This window comes from Haliotis asinina, chromosome 8 (assembly GCF_037392515.1).
Source record: "Haliotis asinina isolate JCU_RB_2024 chromosome 8, JCU_Hal_asi_v2, whole genome shotgun sequence".
Lineage (NCBI taxonomy): Eukaryota > Metazoa > Mollusca > Gastropoda > Lepetellida > Haliotidae > Haliotis > Haliotis asinina.
In genome coordinates this window covers 13,049,534-13,069,612 of record NC_090287.1, presented here as the reverse complement: position 1 = coordinate 13,069,612, position 20,079 = coordinate 13,049,534, and the positions used below count along the sequence as shown (strand labels likewise).

Below are 20,079 nucleotides of genomic sequence, written 5' to 3'. Positions count from 1 at the left end.
GCCATCTTATCCCGGTTGTGTAGATTGATGTCCTTATTGTCCTCATAACTGGTTTATCTGGTCTGGACCCGGTTATGTACAGTTTACCGTTATATAAGTGTTACAAAGTTGGTGTTCTGAGACAAAACACATGACAGGTATTTTACTGAAGCTTACACAAGTATGCTTTCCTTTGTGCCACATCAGGACCTAGTAGGTATCCACTGTTGTAATTATGTAAGTGTTTGGTGTACATGAATGTGTCTTGATCAGTGTAAAAGATGTCATCAGTGTACTTTCTGAACAGATTCAAGAACAAAAACATTTGTCACATTGCCATGACAGTCATGCATGGGTAATGAATAACAGACTGCACCTCTTGTGCTTCTGATCCATATGTAGAATTTGGAGGCATGTTTCTCCACATTAATATGTGTCGTCATTTTGTTCCATATGTACAAGCTTCCTTCATATCATATATGTATTGGCATGATCATAATTAATTATTATGGAAGTTATTTCCACGTGTTGGAGATCAAAAGAAGCAAAAGGCAAATGTATTCAAGGACATAATATCATGTTTGGCATAAAGAAAATCCCAGTATGATTTATTGTTTTATTCATACAATCTCTTCACAACTTCACTTTTGACTGTGGGTACATTTGTCTAAGTCCAGCGTTCATGGATGCCTTCTGCATCATTGATGACAGTGAACACACATTTTAGTTATGTGCAACCAAGATTGGCACACACACACATAGCAGGTATTTCTTGACTGAACAAACATGGAAATATTTCACACCACTTTGGCCTTTAACAGACTGGGGTACAATGTTATCCTTAGTCTTCATCTCATTAAACCTGTCATCATTGTGACTGCAACGTTGAACCACCATTGACAGATCAGAGATAATACTAGCTGCCAGCTGAGTAGTTGTGAATATTCAGTTTAACCCGCAAATCCAAGTGTCCTCTTCATCTTTGCAACAAACCCCATATCTGCATTATTAAGCTCTTCCAGAGACTCTGTAGACACTACAAGTGTACACTGTTCCTTCAAAGCTCCCGTGGCACCAGTTTCTGATGTCCTTTCATATTTCTGTTTGAAAGCATTCATGTTGATTTTGTTCAAGTGTTCAAAGGCTTCATCACATTGAGTTTCATTTATCTGTGAGGCCTCACCCTGTTTGAAAGCTTCTCCAACTCTCTGGCGTATCACTGTAGCGAGATCTCTTCCAGTTTTTGTCTTGTCTAATGGCCATTCTTCACACAGTCTGAGGAACTGCCTGTACCTTGCTGTAGCCATGTTGCTTTCATAACACAAAGGGAGGTTACTCTAATTTCCTGAAGGTCACTTGTCTTTGCAGTTGATGTGGTGCATTATGTGTTCAAAACCTTTGAGAGTGTTTTCAGTGTTTCAGTTTATTATTCAAAGGTATTGCAGTGTGAGAAATTTATTTTCTGATCGCATCATGTTTACATCATATATTTTGAAAGGCACTGTTTTGTTTTACAATTGTTTAATTATTGTTTGTTATTTGTGTGTGTTTCAAGAATTAATTTTGTGTGAAAGGCTTATGCAAAACATTTATTTTTATGCTGTATGTAAAAATTATATGCTGATAAAATGGCATGTCCACAATTAGCTTTAGAATACTACAATACATTATTTAATTTTTCTTTTAATTGTTTTTTCTTGTACTGATAAATTTTGTTAGTTAGATCACCACTAATTTGAAGAAATGAAGAAATTTGAGAAGTCAGAAATAGTTATGAAATTAATCACTATAAGAATGTCAGTGTTTCCAAATTCAACCATTTGACTGTTTGCTCATTTGATTTTTGGTTGTGTTGATAGCCGCAAACTCGTGATTTGTTACATTTGTCAGACACTTGAAATATATTGTATAACTAACAATGTCATCAGTATTTCGGGTCACCTGATCCTTTGTTCGTTGAAGTTTCAAATGATATTCAATAATATGTGCACACAATAATTATTAACTAACAGCAGCATTATGTTTTATGAGAAAGTCTCTACTCAGTGATGTTTATGAATGCACCACCTTGCTATGGTAATGTGTTCTATAAACTCATCCCATGTTCAGGTTTTGGCACAGAGAAGATAACGGATGCTGCTGGCTGCTTCAGATGAATGAGAAGAGACAAGCATGGACATTTTTCCTTGCCCAACCTGTGGAAGGTTGGTTTGGTCAGTATAAGGTTTCCTTTACCGGTCACTTGACCTGTGCATGGTGTTCCTGGTCCACTCAGGCATGGTCATTGGTGGAGGTAAAGTATGTCTGATACTGACTTGGTTTCTTTGTAAATAGTAGACAGTTTTGGATGGATAGTTTCAAACTTGTTTTAACCTTTCTCTCCGGCAGGTTCTTGAAATCTTCCCCAATGGAATTAATTGTTTTAAGGCTATATCAATTTTTTTCTTGTTTTACGAATCAACTAGTCATATTTTTTAAAGAATATGAAAACAAATAAAAATGAATTCGCCCCACTCACAAAAAAAATCCTGTTTTTATTGGCCAAAACTGATCTTACAAAAAAATGTTATTTTAGTTTGCATTTTGACTCCTGTACATTTCATAAACTGAAATGAGTAGAATGCTTTTAGCATTTAAAAGGAATGTTTCTTTGACTTGTAATTTTTAAAATTTACTTCCAATGCTGGCTTTCACTTTTTTTTTTTCTTTGGAGGAGGAAAAAAAAGGAAGTAATATTGGTTTTACCAAATAAGTAATCAATATTTATGATAATTTGTTCTGTCATTCTCATATACCAATTCCTGGGTCTTTTTTCTCTTGGATTGCAGGCTCATAAGGATAAGAATTAAAGGATAAAGAAACAGAAGCACTTCAGTCTTTATGTTGAATGTGTCATCTTTATTCAGACTATCTTATGGGAAGGAGATATTGGGGAAAGGGGGACCCATGGGGAGAACCTAGACTGTGATAGTCAGTCATCATACAGCAATTGTGTGTATTGCAATACATGACTTATGATACCATACACTGGTTTATCACTCCTGTATTGCTCTAGAGACATGATTATATCAGGTTAAGATGTTATTAACACAGACTATTCCAGAACAAGTGTGTATGGATTCTGTAGTATTTCTGGATTGATAATAATGAAGAATATGATCACAGGATATGAAATTTACTGTTATCAAGATACAAATCATATCACACTCATATTATTAAAAATTATGTCATGGCCTTACCATATAGATACACCTCTAGTAATACAAAGATTCAGGGTTTGATGTTGTGATAAGTTCTAATGTAGATCCTTGCCTGACTGCATGGGTTTCCTCCCAGTATTTTCTGGATATATCATTATTTTAACGGCAAACTGACCAATATGATGTTAAAGTCCCTCAACTAATCACTATCTGGTTGAAACAGCTTGGAATGATTTTATCATACCAGACCATTCGGTATAATGTTACAGTAAATTAAGCTGTAATACTGAGAGAGTTCTGAGGCCAGATACGATGGACTGCATTAATAGAGTTGGTTGCTGAATATTTTTGCAAAATGGCTTGCAGTCTCCAATCTGCTGCCATCAATACTTTAGAGGTGGATCCCACAGCTGTTAAAGGCTTCCCCCAAGTCATTAAGGAATACCAAGTCACTCTGATAGCTACAGAAGTAGTGCTGCCTTGTTGTGTATTTGCATCAAATAATCCCCAAAGGCATGGTATTTGCTGTTAGTGACAACTGCTATGCATGGATAGTGTTGCATTTGACAAATGGTTATGGGTGTACATTCCTTGCTTCTAGGTTCAGTACTTTTCAACCATCCTTACAGAAGTGATGAAATAATAGGCTTTGTTATTTTGATATTTACAAAGGAAATTGCCGTTTGGATTCTTTTGGAGCATGTGTAGTGATGTTGAATATCATAGCAGCATGTTCTTTTGTAATTGTAGCTGAAAATTAACCCTTTGAAACACCATCTCCTCTGTTTGCATGTGTCAGTGTATATGATAGTGCATTGTAGACAAAATATATTTGCTTCTACTTTTTTGCTTGCATGAAGACATTCTTTTATTCATTTCAGTATATTATCCATAAAGTTTTTGTATGAAGTAACTTGCACACTTATGTCACAATGTTTTGAGAAATATCTGAACTACAAACTCTTACTAAAACAGACCTTATTTTAAAAGGTTAACAACATTGTTTTTCAGCTCTGTTTAACATTTAATTTGTCTGTGACATAATATTATTTTTTTTACAAAGCTTATGTTTAGAATTGATATCATATGTTTCTGCTTTTGTAGAAGTTGACCAGAGTTTGGTAACCATAGTAACATGGAGTTCAAGGAATGATGGGAAGGAATCAGGGGAGATGGCAGCAGCAACTCTAGGATCTCTGCGAGAGTTTCTGCACATGCGTAAGATGCAAGCCACACCCCTTCTTACGCTGTCTCTGCCCCGAGACATATCTGCCTCAAACATTACATCCAGCACGCCTAAGTCAGATGAGAAAGAATCCAGGACAGAAGGGAAAAAATCACACAAACTGTTAACAAAGTTCAAATCATTCATTGAAAAAACTGCTCAAAGTAACAATGCATCTAAAATTGAAGCTCAAAAAGAAGAGATGAAAAAGTATTCTAGTATTTTAAAGTTTGGTTCATCTGCCTCTGAGAAGGCAGAAACAGAGACTATTGTGAATGCTGAATGTAGGCCTGAAGCTCCTCGAGAAAGTCAGACAGTGAGTGAGGAGATCCATCAGGGCAGTATGTCTGAGAGGAAGACGGTGGAGAATAGTAAACAGCTTCTCCAGAGGTCAGTCAGTGATTCGGCAGCTCTCAGACAGGCAGCTAGAAGGAAGAACTTTCAGTCCCATAGTGTGCCAGACGCTGTCATGGAGCAGCCTTGTGAGTTTACAGGTGAGATGATATATCATCAGGCTCTTCTTATCTTGCAACTACCCGATACATGAGTTCTTTTGATCCACCCGTCAAAAGCACCAGCTTGACCATCTCACACAAACATTCCTCAAAACACAATCTCACAACAAACCATCCCTCACATCCATCCTTACAAAGACCTGCACAACAATCATCACAATCGGCTTCATATCAATCTGATACTATCACCATAACAACCATGTTTTTACAATCATCTGATACGAACACTCAAACAACCACCTTCCCGATCATCTGATACTGCCATCCTAACAACCACTGTCACAATTATCTGATAGAACCACCCTAACAACCACTTTCACAGTAATCTCATACTACCACACTACTAACCATTTTCACAATTCATTCGATACTACCACCCTAACAACCTCATTCACTATCATCTGATAGAACCACCCAAACAACCACTTCCACAATCATTTGATACTACCACCCTAACAACCACTTTCACAGTCATCTGATAGAACCACCCTAACAACCACTTCCACCATCATTTGATACTACCACCCTAACAACCACTTTCACAGTCATCTGATAGTACCACCCTAACAACCACTTTCACTATCATCTGATAGAACCACCCTAACAACCACTTCCACAATCATTTGATACTACCACCCTAACAACCACTTTCACAGTCATCTGATAGTACCATCCTAACAACCACTTTCACAATCATCTGATAGAACCACCCTAACAACCACTTTCACAGTCATCTGATAGTACCACCCTAACAACCATGTTCACAATCATCTGATAGAACCAGCCTAACAAACCACATCCACAGTCATCAGATATTACCACCCTCAAACTGCCAGTTGTGAAAAGTAGCAGCAATGTGAAATGAATCTTTAAGTACGTTTACCAGACCAATTTAGTCCAAGAAGCCCAAGAAGTGTGCATGTCAATGATTGTGTTTGTAGCAGTTTGTACAGGTGTGTACTATTCTCCCCCAGATCCAGCCCTGCTGTCTAAGTACAAGACCATAGCCAATCAGGCTGCTGCAGAACTACTTGCCCAGGTAACTATTCAAAGCATCAGTCAAAACTATGTCCAGTGCTCGAAAGTACTAGGCCCTTATTTTCAAAACATTTTAGACCTAAGAATTCTTAAGTTTGATCATAGCCAGTGTGTTAAGAATGGGCTTAAAGAGTTTGTAGGATTACGAACGTTTCGAGAATAGCTGACATGGTGTTCCCTGTATTTCTAGAGTTTTCTTTCTTAGTAGTGCCAGGATCTGCTGTTGTTATTGAAAGTTCTCTCTAATTTTGATCTATGGTTTGTCAACTCCACAATATTGGGTTTCACTATTGTGGTAAATACCTATGACCTAGTTGTTGACCTGTTTCTTTGCTGACATTGTATCCCAGATGTGTGGATTGATGCTCCTGATATTAACCTGTTAATTGTCTCATCCTAACCTCATTATTTTGAGATTACCATTATATGGCTGGAGTATAAACAACAAACACAAGACATCATGGACTCATAAATTCTACCCCTGAAAACAAGGGTCTAAACTTGATGTTTTGTCAGTTTGCCTCCTTGCCAGGGGGAGACGCTATGCATGTCGGTTAGTTGGTGCATGTTTCTCCCTCCAGGTTCTCAGGGCATCCAACATCGACCTGGACAAGGGAGCTGAGGAGCAGTTCAGCACAGCTGGAGGATGGATGTACGTAGTGTTTGGGGAGTAAGGAAAGGATGTCAATGTCATGGCTGAAATAATTTAAGGACCACCCAATTCCCATATATTGCTATGGTTCATCTGTTATTCAATGACAGTTTTACAGGCGTGGGTTCATGACTGATAAAATATGCTGAGACACCTATAGAGTTTTGTTGACCATGTTTATGGTGTGTGAGGGCCTTCGTAATTCTGGTCCCTATGGCTGGTTAATAGTGCTGAGGACATGTAAAAATCCTCTGATGGTAGTCCTCATGAATCGGTAGAACCTGAGAAATTGAACAGTGATATCACAGCTTTAAATGTCAAGAAATGATTCACACACACTCAATATTTTTAATTCTTTCCTAGCTCTTTGAAATTTGCATAATTTTAACATTATATTCTGCAATTTGTTTAGGTTTTATGGTTTTGAAAGTGACGTAGTGATACTGAAGAGGTGGTTCAAATCAGGGACTTATGTGCAAAGGTATGTAATGTTTGCCTCAGTAGATAATCATTGCAGGTGGTGTCAAATCAGATAACCTGCTGCCATTATTGAATGCTTTTGATACATCTCCTTGGCCCAATTTTGTAAAGGGATCTTGGCTCTTAGACGATTGTATTATCTATAGTTTAACAAAGGCTGATGATAATCTTACTGCTCAGATCACTTTGTGGAGGAAGCCTTTTTATAACTTATTGTATTTGATTCACCAAATCAATATAATAAATGAAATGCCTACAGTTATGACTTACATTTATAATTTAAGTACCTATAGTGTTGTGTTTCTATTTCTAGTCTGCTTGATGAGAAGATTTTCCCTCACCATTATCCTCAAGTTGTCTTGCAATTAACAAAATGTACTGGAGACATGACGCTTAGACTTGTCATTAAAATAAATGCATGGCACAATCTGAGCAGTATAAAAATTGTTAACTGTTCTTTTATTGTGTTCGATGCAGCTCCTATATTCTTGAATGCAGTGTTATACCCATACAACCTTACCTCTGTGTTTCAGTTACCTGGGCAAGGGCTTGGTGGAAGCCCCACCCCAGACTGTGTGGGAGGCCCTCAAGAACCCCAGGACAAGATTTACATATGATGAATCATTAAAGGTACAATGACTAACACCTAAGACCACCTAAAAATCAGTTGCAGGGACTCTCTCTAGTCTCAGGTATAATAAAGAAGCGATGATATAATTTTTAAAAATATATGCTTTGGAATTTCCATAAAAATCTTCCTGATGGTTGGTAGTGTGATTTAGAGAATTTAAAGAAGATCATTATCTTCTTATCATATATATGTTTTACCTGGCACTAAAAATATTGCCTCCTATATGTATATTTGGACACAAATATTTACATATTTAAACCTTTAGGAACATAAGGCAGTATTGTTGAATCGTGAGATTTTGTTTTGGCTTAGGGATAGCCAAGTGGTTAAAGTGTTCACTTGTCACACTGAAGGCCTGGGTTAGATTCTTAATATGGGTACATTGTGCGAAGGCCATTGTTGGTGTCCCTTGTTGTGATATTGATGAAATATTGCTAAAGGTTGTGTAAAACGTAACTCGGTCATTAGATTTGTCACAACTGCAGATTCATAGTACATTTCTTGGCAATGAAGTAAAGCATACATTTCATATGACTCCACCCTGCTATGCCCATGTCCTGAACTTGATGCTTGTTGTAACGATTGGTGTGGATAGTCCACACTGTGTCTTTTTGAGTGAATGAGAGTACATCGCTTTTAGCAATATTCCAGCAATATCATGGCAGGGAACACAATACTGACTTCTTGAGTGAATGAGTAAGTGATTGAGTAGGTTTCTGCCACTTTTAGCAATATTCCAGCAATATCATGGCAGGGAACACAACACTGACTTCTTGGATGAATGAGTGAGTGATTGAGTAGGTTTTTTCCACTTTTAGCAATATTCCAGCAATATTATGGCAAGAAACACCAGGAATGGTTTCACACATTGTCCACATGTGGGAAAGCAAACACAGTCTTCAGCGTGATGAGCCCACACTTCTACCACTAGACCACCCCACCACCCCCTCAACTGGATATGACAGTGTTATAGCATTGGTGTATTTATCTGTGAAACAATAGCATAGTGACACCTGTTACCTCTCTTTGTTTCAGAAAGTAGATATCTTGCAGACAATTTCAGAAAATCTTAGAATAGGTAAGATGGTTTATTCTGATGCTAATAGTACCACATCTTGTTCAGAAAGGAAGTGATAAGTGAGCTTCCATTTTTCTTTAAAATCCTTTCTGAATAGTCAAGAGATTGTGATAAACTTAATAAATCTTGACTGATCAGTTTTGTAATTTTTTCAGTAATATGTCCTAATGTCTCTGGACATAGCTTGCTGTTTATGGTGTTGTGTATGTCCTCCTGTGTCTGTTTCAGTATATCTGTACCATGAGGTGCATCAGATTTTAAAGAAAGAGAGCTGTGATTTCTGTGTCATCCAAAGTGAGAGAATTGAAGGAGAAAAGTATATCCTGGTGTATCAGTCAGTTGAATGGGAGACAACTCCACCGAAAGATGACACCCTGAGAGCTACAGTAAGTATTTTGGAGGACATTCTGGTGTATCTGTCTGTAGAATGGGAGACAACTCCACTGAAAGATGACACCCTGAGAGCTACAGTAAGTATTTTGGAGGACATTCTGGTGTATCCGTCTGTAGAGTAGGTGACAACTCCATCAAGGGATGACACCCTGAGAGCTACAGTAAGTATTTTGGAGGACATTCTAGTGTATCCGTGTGTAGAGTAGGTGACAACTCCATCAAGGGATGACACCCTGAGAGCTACAGTAAGTATTTTGGAGGACATTCTAGTGTATCCGTCTGTAGAGTAGGTGACAACTCCATCAAGGGATGACACCCTGAGAGCTACAGTAAGTATTTGGGAGGACATTCTGGTTTATCTGTCTGTAGAATAGGAGAAAACTCCCAAAGAGCTGCTATAAAACAACAGAAGCTTGTATATGTGTGTATGAACTGAGTATTGACTGTCTCACTCACTCAAAATGTGTGAGACCAAAAATTGTCCCATCAAGTTCTAAAGTAATGATGTATTTCTTTTATCAATAAGAATACAAAGCCATTAGTAGCTATAACATGTACAATAGTGCATAATTAGGCCTTATACAAGCAATAAAACTATGAAAATATAATACCTCAGCCAGCTGGAGGCTAAACAGACCCCAGTTTCATGCAAAATGTCACTCGCTTGACATTGAGTATAAGTTTTAGTTGCATAAAATACAGCATTAAATATTACGAAATATGGTCAGTTTTAGTTACTTGATGGATTTATATTTAGAGCACACAGAAATCTTTCACAAAAAGGTCCAGTCATAGCTGCCAGATGTTTCTGTCTGCACTGAAGGCGACTATGGTAACTGGGTGTTAGACTATGAGACAAAATATCATCGATGTCAACTGCTTCTCTACCAGAATATGTTTGGAAAAACACAAAAATCATCCAATCACAATGCCAGATGATTCAGTCTTGTTGAACAGCAGGTTCTGATTCATTGTAGTGTAACCTGAGTATTGACCACAATGTGTTTCAGCTGCTGCCCAGTGGGTGGATCATAGAACCGGTACAAAAGGACAAGAAGGTCCACTCCATGGTCACCTACTTGATGCAGGTCAGTCAAAACTGTCCCTTGTTGATGAGAGCATGCAGTACAGTAGTCACGTCATATAACAAACAGCAGGTCTGGGAGAGTGAATGAGTTGGGTTTCACGCCGCTTTTACCTATATTACAGCAATATCATGGCAGGGGACACAAGGAATGGGCTTCAAACATTGTACTCATGTGTGGAATCGAACCCGTGCTTTCACAGTGACGAGTGAATACTTTAACAACTGGGCTACTCCGTCACCCCAGCTAATGTCATACATTATTCAAGAGAAGTTGAAGAACAGCTTGGGGTGGTGGGATAACTTGGTGGGTAAAGCATTTGCTTGTCACACCGAAAACCGGTGTTCAATTGCCCACATGGGTTCAGTGTGCGAAGCAGAATATTGCTAAAAGCAGAGTGAAACTAAACTCATTCCATCCCTTAAAAACCTGATGATACAGCATGTAAGGTCCTCATTATGACAACTGGAATCACCAAGACGTGATAATAAAAATGAGTGGAGGTAATGAAGATTGATATAATTTCATTGATATATTTGTGAAAGGCAATGTTCCCATAGATTCTAATGTTATCACTTGCTTGCCAATGACGTTTGAATCTGTGCCAAAATGTCGCCTTTTACAGAATAAAGAAGTTGTCTATCGGGGTCATCGTTCTTCATTACTTGCTTGCCAATGACGTTAGAATCAGTGTCAAAATGTCGCCTTTCACATAATAAAGAAGTTGTCTATCCACATCATCATTCTTCTGAACACACCATATTTTTTTTCCAGATTGATTGTGGAGCTCCAAAACCTATGTCTGAGAAAATGCCGTTCGAGGATATGGTGACAAAGCAGCCCCTCAGCATAACATTCCTCCAGCAGTACCTTCAGCCTGCTGTCATGTTGGCACGGAGACAGTCACTGCCGTCACTCCCAAACACCATTTAACACTCTTCCACAGCCTGCCAGTACAGAAGTAGAAGCTACCATTGCCAGCATATTTAATTCATGCACGTTTCTTCAGTGTGCAGTTACAGAGTGGCCTTAGCATCCATTGTTAAATATTGATTCATGATCTATCAATACTTCTGCATTGTGGCTGTCACTTTTGTGTATATAGTTCATCATCAACCAACCACAGTTCTTCAGTCTGTGGTCATGTCATGAAGGTCCATAATTTCTTTGTGATCCTTTATCTCGTTTCTAGTGTTGGGGATGTTGGCATGGAAGTCATCACTGCCGTCACTCTCCATGTGATTCTTTTCCTTGGTCCTCCTCTGTGATACCCAGCCTGCCTCAAGTCACCAGCAGCTACTGCTGTGGTGTATGAACCAGTCATGTGAACAGATCGCGATATTTCTTGTTGTGGCTTCCTTCTGTTACCTCGTCTTCTGTGCCAGGTCATCTTGTGCCTTAATTCAAATCACCACACTTCTGTTACTCCATGAACAAAGTGATAAAGCTCATTTGAAGCTGATTTTTGTGCTGATTTTGTGAAAAGTTGTCACTATGAGAGACGACTGTTTATTATCATGATTATACATGTACATATGATTAGCCAAGTGAAACTATTGACTCACTAATATTTTGTATGAGGAACATAACCAGCCTGTCACCCTGATATATCTGATCCATACGTCTATCACATCTGTATATATCTGTACCTGCGTTCATTCATTTCATTACAGCAGAAACAGTGTCCTGATAGAATTAGCTAAAATATATAGCTTCGTAAACAATCCTTATTTATTATATGCCATTTTATTGTGTAATTCTGCGTTGATGTAATCTATAATCTTCAGATATCAGCTCTCCTCTCAAGCATTGAGTAAGCTGCTTATGATATGGCAATTCCTTTTCAAAAATGTGCTTTGGCGTGTAAAGAGATGTAAGGTTCTCATGAAATATCCAATACCTTTTAAGGAGACATTTTAGGTTCTTACCAGATATCAGATCCCTAGCAAGGAGATATGTAAAGTGCTCTTTATCCTTTGCATAGATATGCATAAGGATGTCATGAGAGGTGTGTAATATGGTCTTGAGATTAGTTACATGGCAAGGAGATATGTAATGTGCACGGAGATTAGTAAACCATTATGATGTATACTACCTTGAAACAGAAAATTTAACCATTCATTCACTTTCATTCCTGTTGTATCACTCAGGCAATATTTGAGTGTTTCCTCAAACTCAAAGGAGCAATACAGGGTGTGTGACTGTCTTCCATGTTGTTTTCCAGTTCTGTACATATGATGTCGATGGGCAGCCTTAGTTTCATGTTTCATGTGCCATTATCAGCATTTTCTTTCCTGCTAAAGATGTAGAAATGTAAAGAGCTGTTGTTTCCTTTCCAGTTGTTTGTGTGTATGTATGGAGTGTTTGTAGAACCCCTGGTCTTTCTGTGTAAATATGTTGATGGCACCATGTATGCGACATCTTCCATGAAGGACAGACTCCACTGTCAACGTGCTCAGGTACTTCAAGGTATATTCCTTGCTTAGATCCACTGTCAGGCAGCTGATGCTGTGGCCATCTTTCTGTAATGCCAGAGTCAAGAGACAAATACTGATCATGTATTGTCATGGATGTTGAAATTTGTTTCAGACTGTTGTTGAGGTGATGTTTGATTACAAAGGTGGTAATATTCATTTGTCAGCTGACGCTCAGGTAGGGACTGATATCTGCTGCCTGTGAACACTTGAATAACAATGCACGAACCACACACTTGACACTGTCACTCTATTTACCCATCCGAGGTAATACTTTCCAGGCGACATATCCATGCTGTAAGATATAAACCTTATAAATATCAGCTGAAATATCAGGGAAATATTGTCAAGTGTTTTGGGTATTTTTTAATTATTTTTTTCTCATTGTTTTGCAGGAGATTTAATTTGTATTAATGGTCAATGTGAGATTTAGGTGTAACTTAATGAGTGTGTTGCATATAGTCTGACAGTTCCATATAGTTGATTATGTTGTGGGATTAGGGTATGTTTTGTTACATTTTCTTTGTGTACAATATGGTAATGAGTTTTTGTAGTTTCAAAATGAATCTTAACTTTATTGCTGCTGTAGGCCCTTTTATTGTTAAGAAAATCCCTTTATTGGTGAACTTAAAGCCACTATGTTGTACTTTTTTTATTTATGAGTATGTTGTATATATATATCAGATTATGGCAAGTAGTACTTGTCCATGTTATTTTCTTGCTGCTGTTGTGATTCTTTATACTTTTTTACACAAAGTGCCTCTCCATTTTTGTTGTAAAATGATCACCAAACACATGGCTCTGTTTAACATCATCCTAGGAGTCATGACATCAGCTTGAATCCATAATGCAAAGCTCAAACACCCCTCAGTCTCATCCAAGTCAGATTTGTACTTCTGAACCTTCCCTCTTGAAGAGCTACTATTTGCAGGGAGTCATGGTAGGTGAATGTTCCTCTCAGACAGTCAGTATTGAAGTTATTGAATTTTTAGTAAGTGACTGAAACATTCAGAGAGGCATATACAGTCGTGCCCCGATGATCCGAACACTTGTGTTTTTATTGAAATTGTCCGGATAAGCGAATTTTTTCGGATATCTGAACCACGGGCCATATGTACAAAGAAACGTACAAAGAAACGAACATAGTAGGCATCAAACATAATCTATATTGATTACAATTAAACAAATATCAGTGCATACATAAAATATCTCATACCCATGTCCTCATGTGGGTCCTCATTTGATTGGATAATATCCACTTGACGAAAGCAATTAGCAATTGTCTGTTTGCTCACAGCTGTCCAGGCTTGCTTGATCATCCAGATTAATTAATTATAGTGACTCACAAATTGACACGCCTCAAAATTAACTCAGTGTCACCCTGCTACTCAGAGGTAGTTAATCTTCTCATGCTTCAAAGACTGCTGACTTCTTTCATGTTACGGCATGCGAGGCCCTTGGTAATCGCATGTGTAAACATGCAGGTGCTTAGCCATCTGAATATACAAGTCAAAAATGCACATAATTTAGTGTTTTGTATTTGAGATTGACTGTACGGTTATGGAAGCCGGATTTCCGGATAAGTGGGTAATTTGTCAACGTTGCGAATTCATTTTAAGGAATTTTTGTTCGGAATGCACTGATTTTGTCTGGACAGAGTATTTACAGCCATAACAGGAATATAGCCAACATGGAATATGGCCTTAAACATCACTCACTCACTCACTCACTCACTCACTCACTCACTCACTCACTCACTCACTCTCACAGGGGAGATGGGGTCGTCCAGTAGTCAAAGTGTTTGGTGATCATGCCAAAAACCCAGGTTCAATTCCACATGTGTAAAGCCCCTTTTCTTGTGTCCCTTGCTATCATATTGCTGAGATCTTGTTGAAAGTGGTGTCGGGTTAAAACTTGAACATTACACTCACTCACAAACTTCACACTTATTCACTCACAAATTGGTGTAAGCATCCAGTAAATATGGGTAAATATGGGTAAATAATGGGTTGAACTTACATACTTCACCATCGATACATCATAAGTTTCTTTTTGCTATGTTTGTCTGAACAATTATGTTGTAACACCTGCTGATTCCAACATGGTTGAACCAGGCTGTCTTGCTTCGTTCATAGATAATGGGCTCTTCAGTGGATGTTGGTGGAAGTATGGGTGACAGGGAAATGATGTGTCCATGTTCTGAAATATCAATGATGGATGCTCTGCACAGATGTCCCTTGTCTTATTTCCAGACACTACCTTTAAAACTCACATACATTCAAGTAGTCCATTCCAGAGTCTATCTCTAGCACATCTGATATTATTATCTTATTAATACTATTGCTATTAGCCTGTAGACCTGTAAATATCCTTCATTGCTGTTTTTGGATTTTGATGATTAGGTAGACATTATAAAACTTCAGTACCATTAAATGTTGAAGATACATATGCAATGAAGCTATGAGTTTGTAGCAAGCGATTGCTCATGATGTCAATCACTGGATTGTTCTGATTATTTGGAGTGTGGCATTAAGAACAAAAACGTCCTTGAGAAACATCCATGCTAAGTCTGTCAGAGCAGAATGATCAAATATCCATTAACACTGCCTTCATTCCTTCTATATCCTCACTTATGCAGAATGTTACGTATTCAATAAGTCATGATTTTGATGTGATTTTTGAATCTCCCAAATCACTATTTGAGTACATACTTGATTGTAATTTGATTGGCATGCTATTTTTGTCACTCCGTCATGTGGCTGTGTACAAAGCTGGAGAAATGAATGGCTCCGGAGTATTTGTTCTAATGGAACAAAGATATAGTGATCTACATAAATGAGAATGATCCATTTTCAGCATTACTACAAGGCATAATTGACATGATTAACCAAGATGTGAAAACTCACATGTGAAACATTTTCTTGATTCACCATTGTTTGTGTGTTACCTGCTTAGTGACAGCTTTAAGTTTCCTTAATGAAGTACTGCTTCAGTGATGAATTCAATCAACGACATAATATAGAGTGCTTTATGTGTGCAATTAGTGTATATTACATTGCTCAACATTCCTTTTGCTTTAACTACAAAGTTATATGAGATTCTTTACTGAAGTGATATTCATCATATATCTGTTATAAAATATAATAGCCTGTTGCTCATATGTACATGATGTTAGTGCGTAGGAATGCCTCTTGCATTATAACTGGCATGCCTGTCAACTACAACTTAAAACAAGTACTTCATACTAATAGAGAAAGACCTTGGAAAGAAGAAGGCTAAATAGTTCTGTCTGATCCACTAACAAAGTTTACATTTATGGAAATCTAGCTTGGCTCAAAGACTTGCTCATTTTTTAATCATAAATTCCTCTCATAAAATTTTATTTTTTAGTGAACCATGGCCGCATTTGGTGTTGGAAACAGTAACAGTTTTTAAAATGTGTTTTAACTGATAGGATGAGATGGTTTTATGGCTGTTGACACCTAGCACCTCTTGGTGATTGGGCTGTAGATTCCCAGGGGAGCTGAGAATGACTTTTAAGAGTTCTCTGATCCATTGATTGGGGAAATGAAGTTATTGCACAGTCAGAATACAAGTTTGTGGAATCAATATATATGTACTCATTATTGTTAATGTTATCATTGTTATACATCAGGTTTCCAGTGCAATGTTTTGATTGGTCAACAAGACTGGAAATTGATTCAGTTAGAGACTGGGACACATTGCCTGAAGTGACCAGTTCATCAATGTTGTGTATTAATAACCACTAGTCTTTTCTACAGTAGTATCATTTCACACACTAGTATCTGTCAAATGTCAGACTCTCATAATCACTGAGTCAACCCCATGTGACATGGTGCAGGGGTTTAACAGGTGATATCACCCTAGTTTGATTATCTGGATGATGGATATGCAGTACATTTAGATTTGTATCTTGTGTTATTGTCTTATTGACATGTCCCAGAGGCAAGCATATCCTCTGTGGTTTATCAGAGATCAAAACTAGACCAGACCAGTAGACACTCTTGTTCAGATCTGTTACATTCATGCTTTGTCTGCTTGAAGATCTAACATCTTTCAACAAATTTCTTACAGGCAAATGAGCATCAAGACATTTTACGTCTGCAGTGTTCAAGTGCAGCATGTGAAACAGTGTATCTGATTTCTGTATCTCGGAAGCCTATTTTAATGGAAGGTTCGAGAAATTGTATTCCATAACAGTAGCACAATTGTTTCCATTTTGATACGTTAGAACACTCATTTGAATATGAACACAGTCGCATCAATAACCAAATTGTTTTGAGCAAAACTGTTCAGAAAAACTGACATTTGATTGGCTCAAGAGCAAAAAGATTGGGCTTAAAAGCAAAGCATTTGAGTTATTGATCTGATATTAATGAAATTGTTCTTGATGTGTCCATTGGCAGGGATGGCCCGCCTTGCTCAAAGTGCTGCATTGGGCCTTTCATTTTGTTTGTTCTTATCTGTCTGAAGTACTTTTAAAAGTTACATTTCTTTGACAATATTGAAAGTGTTGGTTTGAAAATTGTTGTTAATCAGGCCGCCTTCATATTGAGACTAGGAAAGCAAGTGCTTGACCCATGTCTGGAACAAGTACAGTTCATTGAAATATTTATTAATTGCTTAGGGGAGACTACTCTTCACAGTGTGTTTAAACTATGTTGTCTGTGTGTGTTTTAACTTGATAGTTGGATACAGCAATATGGTTTGTTTGCTATATATACTGGACAAAAGTAGTTAGGGATATACATGTATGTAAATTTTGAAATTATGAATAATGATCTATCTGCTCACTGATACACTGATAAAATATCAATCATAAAAATACCCATATCCCTAACTTATTTTGTCCAATATATATATATATCAACAGTTGTAATGTAAATGCATGTAAATGCCAATTCTGTTTTGATGACTATCCTTACTAGTTCTACACCATATATTTATTTTACGTCAGGTTTAAATGACTAAACGTCCATTCCTCTTACAAGGTTTTCACATAAATGAAAAGAACTTGATTAATTGGAATGGATTTTTTTCTGCTGTCGCAAATACATCATTACATTTTCTTGGCTCTCGGGAAGAATCTTGTACAGTTCATTCCAGTTTTTCATCACCTTCCTAAAGTCAAGGTAAAAATTATGTATGCATGCTGAAAGGTCATTGAATTCATGCTTATCAGCAAATCAGATTACATACCATGTGAGTTTAGAGAGACCTTTAGATGGGGACATGAAACTCCTATCTGTGACTGGATTATCTGAATAATCAACCATAAGCAGTCAAGAAAATGAGGACAATATCCTTGTACGTTTCTGGCAAAGAAAGTAACCTTGGGTCAAACTGCTAGGACAGCTGTCTGTGAGAGTAGTCTCCCTTTATGGCTATGGCCAGTCAGATTTTTCATTCTGTGCAATATTTGTTTTGTATTCTTGTGCCATGTTTTTATGCTTCTTTTATTCTTTTAGTTATTTATATGTTTTAATTTACTCATTTATATACAGGCTCTGTTGCACCACTGAATTTAGTCTATTCTGTTATTAGTCTGTAAGATCTCGATATGTTACTCAATGCCCATATTGGAATATTTTTTAAGGTGAAAGCTTGTATATATTCATGTTTGATAGTAACATTCGTAATGTCATGTTCGCCCATGTAAGCTCATGTAAAAATCAAAGGTTCTGGTTTAAAAATACTTCATTTTTGAATATCATATGTTAAGTGAAATCCAGGTATGTAAGCAAAACTATATTCACATATTTAAGCTCTGTCTGTTCTACATACAGGTTTCCAAGTTATGGCCTCTATTTGTTTTCTGGTGTCAGTTTGGAAACAAATGCTTAGTGCCAGGTTGAGGTTTTATTGGTGTGATTATGGTGTTTTTTGAAAACCCAGACTTTCTAAGGCCTTATTTACAAATGGTTGCTGTGAATGTACAGACATCAGGTTGAATGATAACTGGATTAATTCAGGAACAGACTTGTATCACTGCTTGGTATGGTAACATTTTGACATCTCATCAGAGGCTCAATTTTAAATAGTCCTCCTTGTCCCTTGAGAGGCAAATCAGTTGATGACTTTGGTGGGATAAAAAGTTGTCTACCTTTGTCTCAACTTGATTCTATCTTCATGTGATGTGTTTAGTTATACGTTTGCAGAATGTCATGATGTTGAATAAACAAACGAAACCAAAAATAACAAATCAGCATTCAGTAATAATAATGAAACAGTTGTATATGTATTGACAAAGAGGCCAGTTACATATTTGTGTGCCAAAAAGTTATTTAAAGTTCCTTATTGATTGATCATCATGAAAGCCCAGTTGTGTATGTGCCTTTTATACCTTAACACTAACCCTAGGTGACTACCGACATGTTCGGAGCAGTGGGGTAGCCTTATGGTTAAAGCGTTCGCTCGTCACGCCCAAGACCCGGATTCAACTCCCCACATGTGGGCTTAATGTGGGAAGCCCATTTGTGGTGTCTCCTGCTGTGATAATGCTAGAATACTGAGTGTATCCAGTGTAACTACACTCACTCATTCACCGACATGTTTGTGGTGGGGTCACCTCCCTTGAGGGTTCATGTGAAGGTCAAATTGTTTCAGTGTCAGTGTTGAGGAAAGCATGGAGCAAGTTGGAGACATACACCTGAAGTATGAGAATGGTGATGATTGTTTGTGGACATGGTTCTGGTCAGATAGTTTCTTCACTTGAAATATTTCAAACTGTTCTTCATTTTGCATGCTTGTAGAAATTCAGACAGGGTTAATATAATAAACTTATGAATTTTTGTTTTTACTTACTCCATGAACTATATTAATAAAGGTATATTCAAAACTCACTTGGGTGCGTGTTATTTTGATGCATATGATATGTTAGATTGAGTGAGTGAGCAGGGTTTTGCTCTGCTTTCATTCAACACTCTGAAGTGTTCCATTCTGCATGAAACTACACATTTCAAACAAACTTGCTGGTAATGCCTCCAATGATATTGCTGTAATGTTGGAAACAAATAGCGTAACAACATACATAATACAACAACTGCATAAATATCTAGCAATGAATCAGAGGTGATGCAGTATTGTAATAAGTGGTTATTGTCTGTGAGCAAGAGTATGTCTAGAGCAAAACTGAGTGGTTAAAGCATCCGCTCGTCATGCAAGGGCCCAGGTTTAATTCCCCAAATGGGTAAAATGTGTGAAACCCATTTCTAGTGTTCCCAGCTGTGATATAGCTGGAATACAGCTAAAAGTAGCATAAAACTAACGTCACTCAATAGCTGAACTGAACCATACAGTCAGATGGTC

General features: G+C 37.5%; 1 protein-coding gene across 2 annotated transcripts in view; it reads left to right on the top strand.

Annotated features, from left to right (window-relative positions):
* The window catches only part of LOC137294172 (uncharacterized), a 47,162-nt gene extending 27,555 nt beyond the window's left edge, over positions 1-19,607 (top strand). The window contains exons 5-14 of one of the 2 annotated variants that reach the window (XM_067825160.1): positions 2,089-2,183; positions 4,284-4,898; positions 5,894-5,958; positions 6,539-6,609; positions 7,022-7,090; positions 7,623-7,719; positions 8,756-8,798; positions 9,027-9,184; positions 10,202-10,279; positions 11,051-19,607. In XM_067825160.1, the coding sequence (XP_067681261.1) occupies positions 2,089-2,183; positions 4,284-4,898; positions 5,894-5,958; positions 6,539-6,609; positions 7,022-7,090; positions 7,623-7,719; positions 8,756-8,798; positions 9,027-9,184; positions 10,202-10,279; positions 11,051-11,209 (1,450 nt within the window). In that variant the 3' untranslated portion in view covers positions 11,210-19,607. Of the gene's footprint in view, positions 1-2,088; positions 2,193-4,283; positions 4,899-5,893; positions 5,959-6,538; positions 6,610-7,021; positions 7,091-7,622; positions 7,720-8,755; positions 8,799-9,026; positions 9,185-10,201; positions 10,280-11,050 lie in introns of both variants that reach the window. The other variant, XM_067825159.1, reaches the window with a different exon arrangement.
* Positions 19,608-20,079: the final 472 nt, after the last annotated feature.